The sequence below is a fragment of the Macrobrachium nipponense genome, chromosome 25, assembly GCF_015104395.2.
Source record: "Macrobrachium nipponense isolate FS-2020 chromosome 25, ASM1510439v2, whole genome shotgun sequence".
NCBI lineage: Eukaryota > Metazoa > Arthropoda > Malacostraca > Decapoda > Palaemonidae > Macrobrachium > Macrobrachium nipponense.
Window position 1 is genome coordinate 34,067,428 of NC_087214.1, and position 15,051 is coordinate 34,082,478.

General features: G+C 37.6%; 2 protein-coding genes across 6 annotated transcripts in view; one reads left to right on the forward strand and one right to left on the reverse strand.

Moving 5' to 3' along the window:
- Positions 1 to 15,051, reverse strand: part of LOC135199338 (trafficking protein particle complex subunit 5-like) — a 44,077-nt gene that overhangs the window by 1,153 nt on the left and 27,873 nt on the right. For 2 of the 5 annotated variants that reach the window (XM_064227279.1, XM_064227280.1), the window contains exons 2-4: positions 2,465 to 2,620; positions 963 to 1,089; positions 15 to 197 (exon numbers count right to left, since the gene is read on the reverse strand). In XM_064227279.1, coding sequence (XP_064083349.1) covers positions 15 to 197; positions 963 to 1,089; positions 2,465 to 2,616 — 462 coding nt within the window. In that variant the 5' untranslated portion in view covers positions 2,617 to 2,620. Of the gene's footprint in view, positions 1 to 14; positions 198 to 962; positions 1,090 to 2,464; positions 2,621 to 3,406; positions 3,506 to 5,952; positions 6,204 to 15,051 lie in introns of those variants that run through there. The other 3 variants (XM_064227282.1, XM_064227281.1, XM_064227283.1) reach the window with 3 other exon arrangements.
- LOC135199336 (major facilitator superfamily domain-containing protein 6-like) overlaps positions 10,362 to 15,051 on the forward strand; it is a 79,464-nt gene continuing 74,774 nt past the window's right edge. Inside the window, exons 1-3 of the mRNA XM_064227274.1 lie at positions 10,362 to 10,406; positions 12,826 to 12,918; positions 13,728 to 13,929. Of these exons, the coding sequence (XP_064083344.1) occupies positions 12,858 to 12,918; positions 13,728 to 13,929 (263 nt within the window). The 5' untranslated portion in view covers positions 10,362 to 10,406; positions 12,826 to 12,857. The remainder of the gene's footprint in view (positions 10,407 to 12,825; positions 12,919 to 13,727; positions 13,930 to 15,051) is intronic.

The window sequence follows — 15,051 nt, forward strand, 5'->3', positions numbered from 1 at the left end:
GGATTTCCACTTACAAAGCCTGTGGAATTCAGCACAGCTTCTATTATGCCTGCAATGAAAGCAGCACAATTGATGGAACTCTTGTCTCGAGGCACTGAGATGAATCGGTTCACCAGAGGCTCCTTCTCGATGAGGTAATATATTCTCTCGTCATCCGTTGCACGATCTAGTTTATCCGCTTCTTTTCCAAACAGCGACTGGGGAGGAAAGACAATACAGTAAAAGTTTACTAGTCATATTGAATGATTGTGAATAAATCATTCTTTGATTGGTATAATTTATGCTGAGAAGAATAGGAATGATTATGTCTTACAGAATTTTTTTTCTTCTTTAAGACAGTGTACTGTTCATGTCATTTGCTCTTTCTTCCATCTTTCTAACCTTTCCTAACAATTGTTTCAGCACTGACTGGCCTCATAAGTCCCAACCCTTGGCCATTGGCAGAAATTTCATATTCCAGGTCCAGTCTACGACTGTGTACAGGACAATGTACCTTCACTCTTCATAGGTTCCAGCTATGATCTACTATTCATCTTAGCTATAGATTTTAATCCTATTTATTTTTAAACCATACTTATTACAAACCAATCCATTTTGACCATAAAATAAAAGGTGCTACCCTGTTCCTTAGGAGTACAGTGTGTCGATTATTAAAATGGTGTGTGGGTGTAATGTTAAGCACAATTCTAACCAATTACTGTAACAGACAAGACTACCCCAATTTTGTTAAGCTGATTCAAGAGGAAATTGATAAAGCGCAAAAGATTCTGTCGGGTACGTAAGGCAGGGCAATCTATTTCATACTTCAACTTTTCCACTCTGTGACTTCAGAGTATCAACCATCTGTTGCCAGTTACTGAAAAGTAGCATTCACAGGAAATGGATTCTTAGATATTACACTTCAATGGAAACATTTAACCCCTCTTTGTTTCATACATAAATACAAACACTGCAGTACTAACCTTCCACAGTGTTCCCTTGACGAAGAGTAAGATGTTGAGGAGCTTAATCTCGCGCTTGTAGTTCCTCTCCCTGACGAACAACAACTCTACCATCCGCACGCCAACATTCTGGCCCAGTTCTGATAACCTTTAAAGAAAAGGCAGTGAGCATTTCTTGAAATGAAATTGCAATAACCACAATTCTCTCTTAATTCATTGAATAGTACTCCATACTTTTTGTATATGCTCAGCACTACAAAGTTTCGGGTCCAAATGCAAGAATGTGAACAATTCTGACTTTGGTGGTAAGATTTGGCCCCGCATGCAGGGTTTGCTCACAAAATGAATATAGCATTTAGGAAACCTTATGCTACTGAACCTCATTAATAATTAATTACATGTCTAGTGCTATGTGGTAGATGGTACAGTGTTTAGTGTAGCACTATGTGGTGGATGGTACACTTTCAGGTGCCTTTCCAAGATCCATAAATATGTAATGTGACGATCTCTTCCTTGTGTGGTACTTTTACTGCAGCAATATTCCTCAATAATTTCCACCCTATAATGTATGGAATGGAATGGAATAGCATAGAATTTTGGCCAAGCACTGGGACCCATGAGGTTATCCTGCGCTGTAAGGGAAATAGAGCATAAAGAGGTTCCAAAGGGATTACAGAATGAAGACCGCAGAGTTGCATTATGAAAAGATTGTTAGCTGAGGGTGGAAAGTAAGATAGAAGAAAGAGAAAATAGGAAGAGGTGTAGTGCAATAATAGGAATGAAAGGGGTTGCAGCTAGGGAGAAAAGGGATGCTGCAAAGAACGTTAAGTAATGAAGTAATGCCTACAATGCGCCGTATGAGGTGCACTGATGACACTATCCCCTACAGGGAACCTGCAGTGTAATTTTACCTTTGTATCTTTTACTTTAAGACTCTTTTCCCTTTCTTATGGTTCTATCTACTATTCCATTGCCAGGTTTTCATATATATTCTAGAAAGCTCATCAATGTCCAGAACTACTGCTGCTTTCAAGAAATTGCCTGTTATTCTGGATAATCCTCATGCATTTCCATTTTTCATCTTCCAGAGGATCCTTTTAGCCTCTTCATATGTTATATTCTCAATCAGGATCTCTCTTGTGCTCACAGCTTCCATTTTCCTCATAGAATATCTTCAAAAATATTGTCACCATCCATTTCTGCCTTGTACATTAACTTGTCTTTTCTCATCTTTTTCAGCTTTCCTCAACCAGGAAATAATTCATTATGTACATATCCATAAATTACTGGAAGTTCAGAAATTATGACAAGATTGAGAAACACAAAGTTATAAAAGAACAATTAGAAAGTCAGCAATGCATTTTAAACCAACTCAAGCAAGGTATTTCAATCTGACTTTGATGCTTAGCGGTCTTTTAGGAGCATCAGGAATGGCTACGCCTAAGACACCTGGTATTGTAATGAAAAGTACACGATTGAAAGTGCAAAATGAACAGTGGAAAGAATTAAAAAATCGCACTTACTTGTTATGCAGCTCATTAACCGTTTTGACACGATTCTGGGAGTACTGCACCATCTCTGAGAAGAGCAGGGCATAGGCTGTAAGGCTAACTTCGGATTTCCCTCGACTGAGAGACTTATCCAAGATGCTCGGTCTTTGCTTCCCACCACTCATCTTCCTATGAATTAATATCATGACGATAAATAAATGGCAATATGATGAAAAAGGTTATGTACACTACTGACGGAAATATTACAGTACTCACAACTATCTCTTTTAACCTGGAGGCAGTGGATGACATGAAAAATTATTAGATATAGTAGAGTGGTCATTTCTAGCATAAAAGAAAGTGTAACAGAAGATAAATTGAAATACAAAAAGAAAAGATCACTTATTAAAAAAAATTTAAAAATAAAATAACAAATCAGTATACAAATTTATCAATGCTTTATCAATTTTGTGGTGATTATGTATTATATACTAATGATATGCATGAGTTATTTCATACTATGATCTAGTCTATGCATTCCCTCCCACTCTGACAGCTGCAATGCACACAGTTTTGGTCGCCCCCCCCTCAACCCCGACCCAAAACAAAAACTCTGTTTCCCACTGGGGTTCTGCCATCATTGCCAGTTATACAGGGGATGGGGAAATACAAAAATACAAAAACAAGTAGGTCATACCAATATCATGGTAATAAATGCATAAAAATAATGACCAGTAGAAATAATACAAGATTCAAATTTTCAATTGAGTACCGCAGCCGCTCCAATGATCTCCGTAGCAGCACATTACCAACACATTTTAGCTAAGTATGATTCTGTATGATTCTCTTATTAAGCAAATTAAGGAGACTTAAGAGCACAACTTCAAACCTTTAGTACCAAACTGGGGCATTTTGGTTCCTAATTGAAAATTTAACGTTATTCTTTGGCAGTCGACTGTAATTAGGGTAAAATACCGTATGGCCACCTGGTCTCTACCATAGCGCGACCGCCTTCCTGAAAATCAGAAACGATGACCTTGATTTGTGACTTGGGAGCAAAAACTGACGTCAAGAGGAAAGTAGAGGTTTCGACGTGTTGCTAGCTTTTGACTCATGTCTATCCTGGGTTACAGATTAGATTAGAAGAGTTTTGGCACAGCCAAGCGCCGGAGCTCCTGGGTTACAAGATGTGTTCAATTACTTTTTTGGAAAGGTGGTCGTGTTACGGTAGAGGCCAGGTGGCCATTTGGTATTTTACCCTAAGGTAAAACTGAAGACCACTAGGGTAAACAACTGAGTGGACTAGCTGCGGCCACTTTACCGTGTTCGGACCCACCTTCAGAAAAAGTACTTTAAAAACGTCCTGACACCGGAGATGGGCACCAGTCACAAGCCATAGGTCGTGGGAGCAACACCTTGAGACATGGGACTCATGAATGGTGCCCATCTCCAGTAGTCTTCACTTTCACCTGCCCGAAAAAGTAATTTATATTTTACTATTACAGTTCAGTTGACCGGGACCGTGTAACACCATTTTGCCCGGTCCATAATCCCTCCGCCAAGGTAAGTAGTTCTCGCAGATGACCCGCAGCCTACCAAACCCGACCCCAGCCGACCAAACCCGAACCCAACCCACAGGACCGAACCCGAACATGCATCAACATGAAAGCCGATTCTCTTCGATATTTTTAATCTTGCCCAACTAATCTTTAGGACCTCCAATTTAATTTACAGTATTCTATATTTTCACCCATGCCCAACTGAACTGTAAGAGCTCCATTTTTTTCCCTTCGTTATTCTATTTTTTTCCCATGCTTGCCCAACTAATTTGCAGGAGTTCCATTTTTTTTTTCATTATTCGATATTTTGACTCTTGCCCACGATAGTTTTACCCGTGCCAACATAATCTGTAGGAGATACATTTTTTTCCCCATTATTCGATATTTCTTTCCTTGCCCAACTCATCTGTATGACCTACATTTTTTTACATTCTTCGATACATATTTTCCAGGTACTAGTTATCCGCTAGGATGACTAGTACCTGGAACGGACCATGCCCGACCTTCCTCGACCCTTCAGTCTGTTCCTGCTTCTCAGCCAGTTCAGTGCTTCGTCATAACTACCATGTCTTCTTCTGCCGAGAATTTGTCGTGTTCCGCACACGTGGCGTTCGCTGCCGCCGTTCCCGTCACGCTGGAAGACATATACATTTTGTGTCAAGACGAACGATCCCTAGTTAGTTATTTAATGAAAACAAATTCCCCTTGTTCAGTCATCTCGGAAAACAACCGTCCCGCCAAGAAAGAAAAAAAAATCCTCTACCCAGAAGATTTGAACGACTCGGATTTCTCTTATTAAGTTCTATATTTCTGGACGACTAGCAACATCTCCAAGGTAAGGTTATCAATGTAAATGCACGTTATTCTAATTATTTTGCCAAAATTAAGCACGCCATTGTTATTTCCGCTTTGCTGAAGTCAGGCACGCTCAACACATCCGAACATTCACGTTCGCTAGAAGTCCACGTGTTCGAACGCAGTCCAATGTATTCTCGGAAATATTCATTTTGTTTAGTTATCAGTAAGGATATATGGGTGCCAGCCATATTTATGGACAAGTTATATTGGTTAGATATTTATAATTGTTAACTTACTACACAGGGGGTCCAGGGGGGCGAAAAGAAAAACCCCCGGCCAGGTAAGGACATGCAGACTTAGTTTGGTAGGTCGGTTCCTTTGGTTAGGTAGCAATCACTGTTAATATACTATACTGGGGGTCCAGGGGGGCGAAGCCCCCGGCCAGGTAAGGACGTGGAGACTAACTATGGTTAGGTTGGTTCCTTTGGTTAGGTAGCAATCACTTAATATACTATACTGGGGGGTCCAGGGGGGCGAAGCCCCCCGGCCAGGTAAGGGCATGCGGCCTAAGTTTGGTTAGGTTGGTTCGTTTGGTTACGATCACCGGAGCTCCTACAGTTTAGTTGGAACAGGAGCTCCTACAGTTTAGTTGGAACGGGAGCTCATACAGTTTAGTTGGCCACTGTTTTTTTTTGCTTGGGTTTCGTGGTTTTTAGTGTTCATTGCCGTCGTTTGTTAGCCTAACACAACGGGGGACGGGACCTCCTACATTTTTGTTGGTACGTGAGCTCCTACAGTTTACTGGCAAGGGTTTCGTCGTTGCTAGGGTTTTGTTGTTTTTCGTGTTCATTGTCGTCATCTGGTTTCCCCCCACCCAAAAACCCAAAAACCCGGTTCCCAATGGCTTCCCCCTTACCGTTTTCATTTACTCGCATGTACTCCCCCACCCAAAAACCCCGGTTCCCAAAAGGGTCCCCCATTATCGTTTTTATAGGTTTCGGGGTTTTTAAACCGGGCGCCAAAACAAAGCGTCCGCCATCTTGTTTGTATTGCTCCGCCGATTCCATAGCAGACGAAAAACCCGTGGTCAACTGAACTGTAAGCGCTCCCAAAAATTGTAAGATAGAATCTAGGCTATAGGAAGCTATACCTAGTACTAATTACCTCTGACGTGATTACTAATAGTCGTAAGGAATAATGGCAGACAAGGCTCCTCTCCTCCCGTAATTTAACGTCCTATTTTATTCCACAGGACGTATTCTTTCAATATAACTTAATATATATTCACCCGGAGGAATTTCACTTCGACGGGAGATAAATATAGTAATATTCCAAACGACGGGGACCTTTAGACACCTTTGGGGAAACGTCAAAACAAAACAAAAGTTGACGATCCTCCCTCAAGGTGATGTAGGAAGGAGGAGGTCGAGTCTCTGCAACGGCTCCTCTTTTTCGACGATTAAATCGCCCCAAAATGAAGTTTATTTATCTAAAAAAGATTAAATTTAATGGAGCAAGTTCTATGACTGTGCATTTATCACGAGAATTTAGATTTCATGTTGAAATCCATCGAAGGTCTGTTGATTGTCAATAAATGTGTAGTGGCAGTTGGGCGTCATTGTTTGAAATTCTTAATTGCGACCGTAATTTTTGAGAACTTGTCAGCTGATATTATATATATATTATATATATATATATATATATATATATATATATATATATAAATGTATATATATATATATATATATATATATATATATATATATATATACTCTCTATCTATCTATCCCCTTTGGCGCCAAATCATAAGCCAATACTCACACAATTCTTAACACTCTTACAATATATATATATATATATATATATATATATATATATATATATATATATATATATATATATATATATATATATCCGCTAGACCCAATGCCTCACCTATATTAAAGCATTTGAGTAATTTTGTTTCGTTAAGGACAGTATATACTAACAGTTCTCTATGGTTTGAAAAGATTGAAAAAAATTATGTGTTGTGGCAATATATACTCGACAGAAAAAAAAAGAAATAGAAAAAGATTTTCCGATATGCAATGGATGCGCCTGACGAACTGCCAAACGCCTTCAGATATTACAACAATTCATCTTGTCTGTCGTGCGTGTTTGTCCCAACTAACGAAGCTGTCCTGAATTTAAATGCATTCGTGCTTCACGTGCATTTATCTATCTACACAAATAGACACATAATATCCGTGAATGCCAAAAAGTGCAGAAGAAAAGAGAGATCCACAGTGTGCACATTAGGCCTATGTGAGACGAATAACCTTGGCCATTCTTTGGATACAGTAATATAGCCTTTGATAGATCACGAACTTGACCCCTGTCTCTAAAACTTGGGCCAGGCTGGTGTATCCTGGCCAGTGCAGATGCACTTTGCATTATTAAACCAACGAACGGTGAAGAAAGAATCACGCAGGATTCACAACGTATCACGTGATTCACTCGCCAAGTCCTTATTCAAGGAGGAATCTTACATCGAGGCATTTGCAGACTGGCCAAGTTCGCGGGAGCATAGTACTATATATACGATTGTGGTTCTATATGTGACATTTATATAGACGGAAAAGGAACCGTTTCTTTTATTTTTTTTTCAGCAGGAATTTATGCGGGCGACTTTATGGACATATAAAGACACTCCGCAGCTGAGCTGGGTTTCGCCAAAGTGCAATATATAGGTTGCACAAATCGTATTTCAAGGTCGAATTCATATATCTCTGATTGCCTCCATCGGCGTTTCTGTTGCTGCTCCGTCAAGAAGGTGAGAGATATGTTAGGACTTTCTCTCTCTCTCTCTCTCTCTCTCTCTCTCTCTCTCTCTCTCTCTCTCTCTCTCTCTCGTCTCTCTCCCTCTTCTCTCTCTCTCTCTCTCTCTCTCTCATGCTGATTTTGCAGAAACTTCGTCAGTACCGAGTCAGCACATCCGTTGTTGATAGATTTTGTGTTTTGTGTTTTGGTGATAATGGGGTTAAATGACATCGTTTTCGCCAATTGTTATATTTAAATGGACAATTTCTCTCTCTCTCTCTCTCTCTCTCTCTCTCTCTCTCTCTCTCTCTCTCTCTCTCTCTCTCTCTCTCTTTTCTGTGCCATTTTCCCTCCCATTAGGAATACCAATTTATGAGTATACCTTTCGATAACCATCATTGGAAGCGGTCAAATACCCTACAAACAAAAGTTTCCTTGAAAATATATGTCAAATAATCAAAACATATATTTATATATTAATGAAATTCAATAAAATTTTTGTCCTAAATATATACAATTTTAAGAAAATGGTTTTCTATTTTGGACATAGCAACATTTAAGATGACTAGTCGGCAGCAATTTTGTTTACTCTCGTAACTAAGGTAAACTAAGTTAGTTCCGCGTCATGAAAGATAACGCTGGCGATTCTTTTTATAATAAATATATAACATTTTTACATGAAAATTTAGTATAAATTTTAAAATTATATTTATATTTACCTAAAATATTAAAAACTAATAAATATCTTGATATTTCTTAGAAATCTTATACAATAAACTGGAAATAGTCCTTAGTTCCGCTCGTATATCTGCTTGGAAGCTAGCGAATAGTCATGGCACATAGTCAGGCAAACAACTATAAGGAGGTCCGATCTGCGCTTTCAAAACAAATAAAATTTCATTCCAGTTATAATCCCTGAATATTCTTTTTAATGCCGAGATCTACCTGTAGCATTAAAACAAGCCAATTTGATAGAGTAAATAAATATACAGGAAATTAAAAAACTCCATGAAGGTGTTTTAACCTGAACTTCGCGCAGTCGTCCCCGAGTAAACTTGTTGGGTTCGATGATCTGGTTATGGTAATGAATGTAAATCCTCTTTCAAATTTAGAATGGAAGAAAGATAATATCCAAAAGTCAAACGAAAACACGAAAACTCCTCTCTTTTTTTTACATGAACCACTTAATATGTCATGCAGCACGATTTATATAATAAAATTAATTCACTAAATGATGACCAAGCAAGTAAGGCAAAAAAAAATAGGCCTAGTACGATATCAGTCCCTATTCAAGTGGACCATATCGAAGCATATTATCTTCCAGATAGAACTTCATATCAGCTTCAGAAAATGCCCTTCTTTGAGCGAGTATTTGAATGATTTTCATAAAGATACAATACTTATATCATGTTTTATATGTAGATTTAATCTTACCATGGTGATATATTTTTACAAGAAGAGTAGTGTCGATCACATCTTATATCTTCTTAAAAAATAAATAAAAACCTAGGAAATACAAAGTTAGGCAAATGAACTCTTTGTTGACTTGAAGAGGGTGTTCAGTCAATGCAGGAGTGTGGTGGATTCAATGCTTTTAATTGGAAATTAACCAGGACAACCATCAAATCATTAAAAAAAATCCTTCATAGTACCATACAAACAATGATTGAATTTGAGCATCCAATAATTCTTTCTCCGTGTTACGATCAAGATCATCTCTTCGGTATTGTTTTTCAGTGACAAAAGATCACTGAGTCCATCAACTGAATAACTTCTAGTATCGTTAAGGCCTGAGAGAAATAGAAAAAAATCGACCACCATAAGTTATTGGTGCTGGTACTAGCTTAAAGACATATATACGTCACTGATATCTTATATCTCAGCAACTGAATCTTTGATAAGCCTTGTGTAAGTTAAGCTTCCATAACAGGAGTCTCGTATGTATGCGCGTGCATTTTTGTGTCTACTTATATGTCTTTATTTTATTGTATAAAGTATGATGGCGTAAGTCGTAGTAGTAATTTGGTCTTAAGTCGTATTTACTTGAGGATTTATCGTTGTAGAAACATTTTGGAATTTGAATAATTTCTCACTTTCTTTCTTGCTGAATGATAACACTAACATAACACTAACACTTGATTATTTGAGAGAGAGAGAGAGAGAGAGAGAGAGAGAGAGTAGAGAGAGACGAGAGAGAGAGAGAGAGATAGAGAGAGAGAGAGAGGAGAGAGGAGGAGAGAGAAGGAGAGAGAGATGAGGAGAGAGAGAGAGAGAGAGAGAGAGAGAGAGAGAGAGAGAGAGAGAGAGAGAGAGAGAGCAGTTGCACATATGTGTGACTTGAATGTCATCTGTTACATTTTACAATAATATTTCTGTTCATTACTAACATACAATTGGATAAATTTTATTGCCTCTCGCACATTCATTAGGGGTAAGACTTCATTCATAATTTGCTCATCCATTTTGAATTGGCAACTTCAAATTTAAACCTAAAAAAAGAGGAAAAACAGAAAGCCAAATTTAAGTTCTTGTTGAAAGTCTCCATTGATGCAACTGTGACACCGTGAAATGTTTAGGCGTTGTCGTCAGTTTATCTACTTCTAACTGATGACTTAAAACCTCTGTTTGGAGTGTTTCTTATAGATTATGCTGTAGTTCCTTATTACTGTGATAAAAAAAATTACAAGAGAAAGGAAGACCTTATAGTATAAATATAGTTAAACGGCATCCTGGCAACTGTGACACCATGCAAAGTTGTTAGGTCAAGCGTTCGCTGCTTTTTGTCAGAACACTTCGGAGTTGTCGTCTGTACTGTCGATGTAAGTTGTATACAAACGGCCCCCTGGCTGTCCATGTTTTAGCCCTTTATTCCATTTAACGAGCGCGTTGTCATTTTGGTAATATTTAAATGCTTTTATTTATAGTGTTTTAAAAGGATTTTATGAACATAAAAGACCTTTTGTAGAGTAAAAATTGTCCAGAGATCGGACTCGGCGATCTGACAGTTCTCCGACGGCGATGATGCAAGAGGTCCTTCTCCGTCAGTCTTCGACAGACCGCGCATATTTACAGTTTTTTTTAACGTTACTAAAGACATTCGTACGGGGATGTAACTTTTTAAACGTCTGATTTAATTTTTAAATAATTCTCCAACACATTTCGGTCGGTTAAGTGGGTCTGGGTCGGAATTCAATGGTCTGACCTAACCTATCTGGGGCCTCAAGTGTTTAGGTAGTAATATACCTGATGTTATTTTATGACAAATTTATGATAAATTTATGACGAATTGGAGTCTTTAAGACGGGAAAAATATACGTAATTGCGTACTTATGGTTAAATTAGGGCTATTGCAGCATTTCCCCTCTAGTAATGTCGCTCCTGATTGGCTGTTGATAAGCCAATCACAGGTCTGGAAACTCAGTCTCTCGAGAGCGTTCACATGGGTAGGATCTATGTTCCACATCTCCTGAGGTATACGTCTTTCAGGAGATGTGGAATATACATCCTGCCTCTGTGAACACTCTTGAGAGACTGAGAGTTTCCAGCCCTTTTGGCTTATCAAATGCCAATCAGGAGCGACGTAAGGGACTGACCTAGACATCAATGCACTTGATGTAAATCTACTATAGTAAAGGACGGTTTTGACTTTTGAATTGAAATTCACGACAGGCAGTTTCTACAGCCTATGTAGGGAGCCCACATGATTATTCTGGGTAGATCTAGGTATTAACTCTGCGTCAGGTATTTCTTTAGAAATTGCAGTTTCCTACAGTATTTTTGGTTGCATATTAAGAATTTACTGTTATTTTGGCGGGTTCAATTGTAATTAACCCCCAGGGACCAGCATTTAACATGGCAAAATATATTGGATGCCCTAATCCCTAGTGGCTCTCTTATTCGCGGGACCGTTCCTTGCAGTCCATGCGGAGATATTGCCTAGAATGACCTTTTTCTGTCCCTTTTTTACCTCCGAAAATATTATATAGGAATTCTTCCATTTCTTTGGCAATGTCTTTCATGCCCAAGTATATTTGCTCCTCCATTTGAGGTTTTTCCTCCCCACTCACATTATAGTATCTTGCCTTGTATAATGGTTGTTTAATCTTTCTTCCAGTGAAGACTTGTTATTTTTCTGAATTCTGCGCTTAGCCTATTTGCAGGCTATCCCTGCTTTTCACTTGAGTTTCAGCTGGAGAATAGCTATCTTTGGAGAAGTAATCAAGTGGAAGGTATAAATTGATTTCATAATAACATTAAAAATAACTTTTTATCAGCTATTTATATATTTATGAATGTTGATTTAACCTGGAGTAAAATGAGAGAATAAGTGTCAACTGTCTAGTGGTGTGAACTCGCATCCAGGATGCTGGGAGCTGCAAGTATCAGATTAAATGTGACAGGGCTCTCCGTGAATGTATGTGCCTGAAGCCGACGGTGGCTAGGCATATGTGGCACTGACTTCTCAGCGGGAGAAAAAGTTTCTCTGTGCTGGTTAGGTTAATAGGTTAGGTTATGTTTTTTTGGAAGTACTAGGCGAGACCATTTGAGAGCTGAAACTTGTCCTCTCTTTTAACTTGAAGATTTCTGTAATGGTCAGAAATTCTTCTATGGTAAAATTCACTTCATTCTGATTTACCCGGTGTAAGCCCAGAGATCATTATCTTTTTATTGCTTAAGGTTGATTATTTATTTTATAGAATGCTGGTTTTGATGTAATTTTGACTCTAAATACTTTTATTGTATATTGCTATCTCAGAAAACATAAAACAACAAAAACTGAGAACAGACGAATACTTTGAGTGCTTAGAAAATGTCCTTGAATTCCACCACTGCAACTTTGACGAGGATGTAAGACTAACAGATATAATTTTGCGTGAGGGTCCCAATGTATTCGACAATAAAAATCAAGTTTGGGAAACAAATGTTTGTAGAGATTTTACCAGAATCTCCATCGTTGTCAGTTAATCTAATTATAAAACATTTAAAATGCTGTGATTTAGTAAATAAAATGAAATGTTCCGTATCTCTAGAGACAATTCCTTTTTTAACTGGGCATTAACTAAAGTTTCTCATACTATTTTGTTGTAGGTAATTCATGGTGGTTCACTCAGTGGATGTTGCACTATTGCTCGTTTCATCTGTATTATAAACTCACCATTTCCAAATTTCATATTTAGAATATTTTATGTATTTTTATATGCGCTAATGCATCGTAACATAAATTCTAACTCATTTCAGATATTACAGAGCAAAGTACAGTCAAAGAAGCCATGATGAAGATCAACGTGGAATTGTTGCCAATGAAAAGTCATTACTTTTTGCTGTTTGCAGGTGAGTGGAAGGCTTCTCGGACCCTATATTGAAGTGTTACTGATTTTGTTCTTGTTTATGCTCATGATTATAATGTGTTCTTCTAGGTATGTTCAGTACAGTTATCTGTAGGTTTTCATCTTTATTGTTTATAGAAGCTTTTTGTTGTAGATATTTCCAGTAGAAGAATGTTACTAGTATTTCATTCTATAATTTTCGATAAGTAAGAGGATCACATAGAGTCATTCAAGTTGGATTAGCAGGACATACTACAGAGTTTCTCTTTCCTAGTTAAAGTTTGAAATACATATTGCATTTGGTAAAGGGTAATCCAGTATACAAGGAATTTAGTTTTAGTGGTAATCCTGTTTGTAAGTGACAGTGGATAGATATTACTGAATTGTTGCTTTGTATTAATGTTATAGAGTATTATATAATTAATCATTAAACCTACTTTGATAAATAGAAGAAAGCATTACACAGTAACCTAGAAAAGGTTCACTGATATATATTCATGATAGACACCTCAGCCTTCTAAAGTGTACCTTAGAATTTACTGCACAGCAAAGAATATTGTGAAAGAGAGATGTATTTGTAATTATTTAGGGACAAGAGCACTTCAGCAGTGATTCGATGATAATAAACCTGTGATATGGTTGATGACTCTGAGGGAAAACTATGAAAGTTGAGGTTAACTTGATGTGTTTTGCTTGTTCACTATTTTTGATAATCAGTAAATTATTATGGTATGCATGTACCACTGCTGTACGTATGAAGATTTTTGTTATATGTACTAAAGCCAAAATTTCTTTCTTTTGATCAAACCTCAGGTACAGCACCAGTGGTTCCATTTTTACCTGTGTACGCTCGTCAGCTGGGAATCCCCATTGTGGGCATAAGTTTAATTTATGCCGTCCTGCCCTTTATCGGCCTTTTTGCCAAAACGTGTTCAGGTGCTCTGTCTGACTGCTTTCATATTCATCGCGGAGTGTTCCTGTCTTCCATTGCTATCAGTGCAATTGGATTTTTTAGGTACGTTGAGATTCTGTAATCTTGCTAACTTTTTGTACAGTATTTTGCTTTTCTTTAATGTTGTTTATAGCAAGTCATTAGATTGCCTATGTTGCATTAAATATTCAGAGTCAGGCTGTAGTAATACATGTGTGATTTTGTATTATTTTTTTTCTTTTTCTTCTATTTATCATTTTTCATGTACAGAAATAACTTGTATGTCATCCAGTTTCTGTTGTTCTCAAAGAGAAGAGCAGGACTTGAGATAATGGTTTGTAGGAATCAGTGGTTAGCTATACTGTGCTAGGTTTAATCTTTCATTAACTGTACAGTAGTTTATGGAACTGAATATACTGCTTTTATTATACAACAGTAAAAGCATTCATGTTTAAGAAGCCCAGAAAGAAGTTGATAGAATACAAGAGTGGAGAAGAGGAAACGCAAATTGATTGTATTATGTCGAGAAATAGACGCCATCACAGAAGGTGATTGCACTATCATTACAAATGAAGTGCTATACTTAACACAGCAGAGACTCCTGCGAGATGATTTAATAGCAAAGGTAAGAAAGAAGAATTGTGACATGGAAATTGAAAAGTAAAGAAATCGAAATGTTTCAAGAAAATGTTAGCAAATATATGTTTGAAAGTGGTTTGTTGAATTGCTGTATCTGAAAAAAGGCTTACAAAAGTCAATAGTAATATGTGATTTGATACAAAGGAAGGTCTATGAGAAAGAGAGATGTGGTGGTGGAAGAAGGTGTATTGAGGGAAATTGAAGAAGAGAGAAACTTCAGGCTATGATACAGGACAGACAGAGAAAAGGACGGGGATGTAGTATGTATAGGAAAGAGTAGAGATAGAAGATTGGTGGCAAGAACAAAGAGGAGGAGTTAAGAGGACTGGAATCAGAATCTCGGCAGCAGATTGGAGGGAAAAGAGAAAATGTCCAGAATGTCGAACTTGCTGAGGAAAGATGCACAAGATTTGGAAAGGAGTGAAATATGTAAAAGGTGAAAAAGCAGAAATTAAAGTTGAAAAGAGACGCTGAAATGATTGATGCTATATTCAGGAAATCTTTTGAATGAAGGAAATGAATATGAAGTGGAGTATGTTGCATTATTGGAGGAGCAGTACAGAAAAT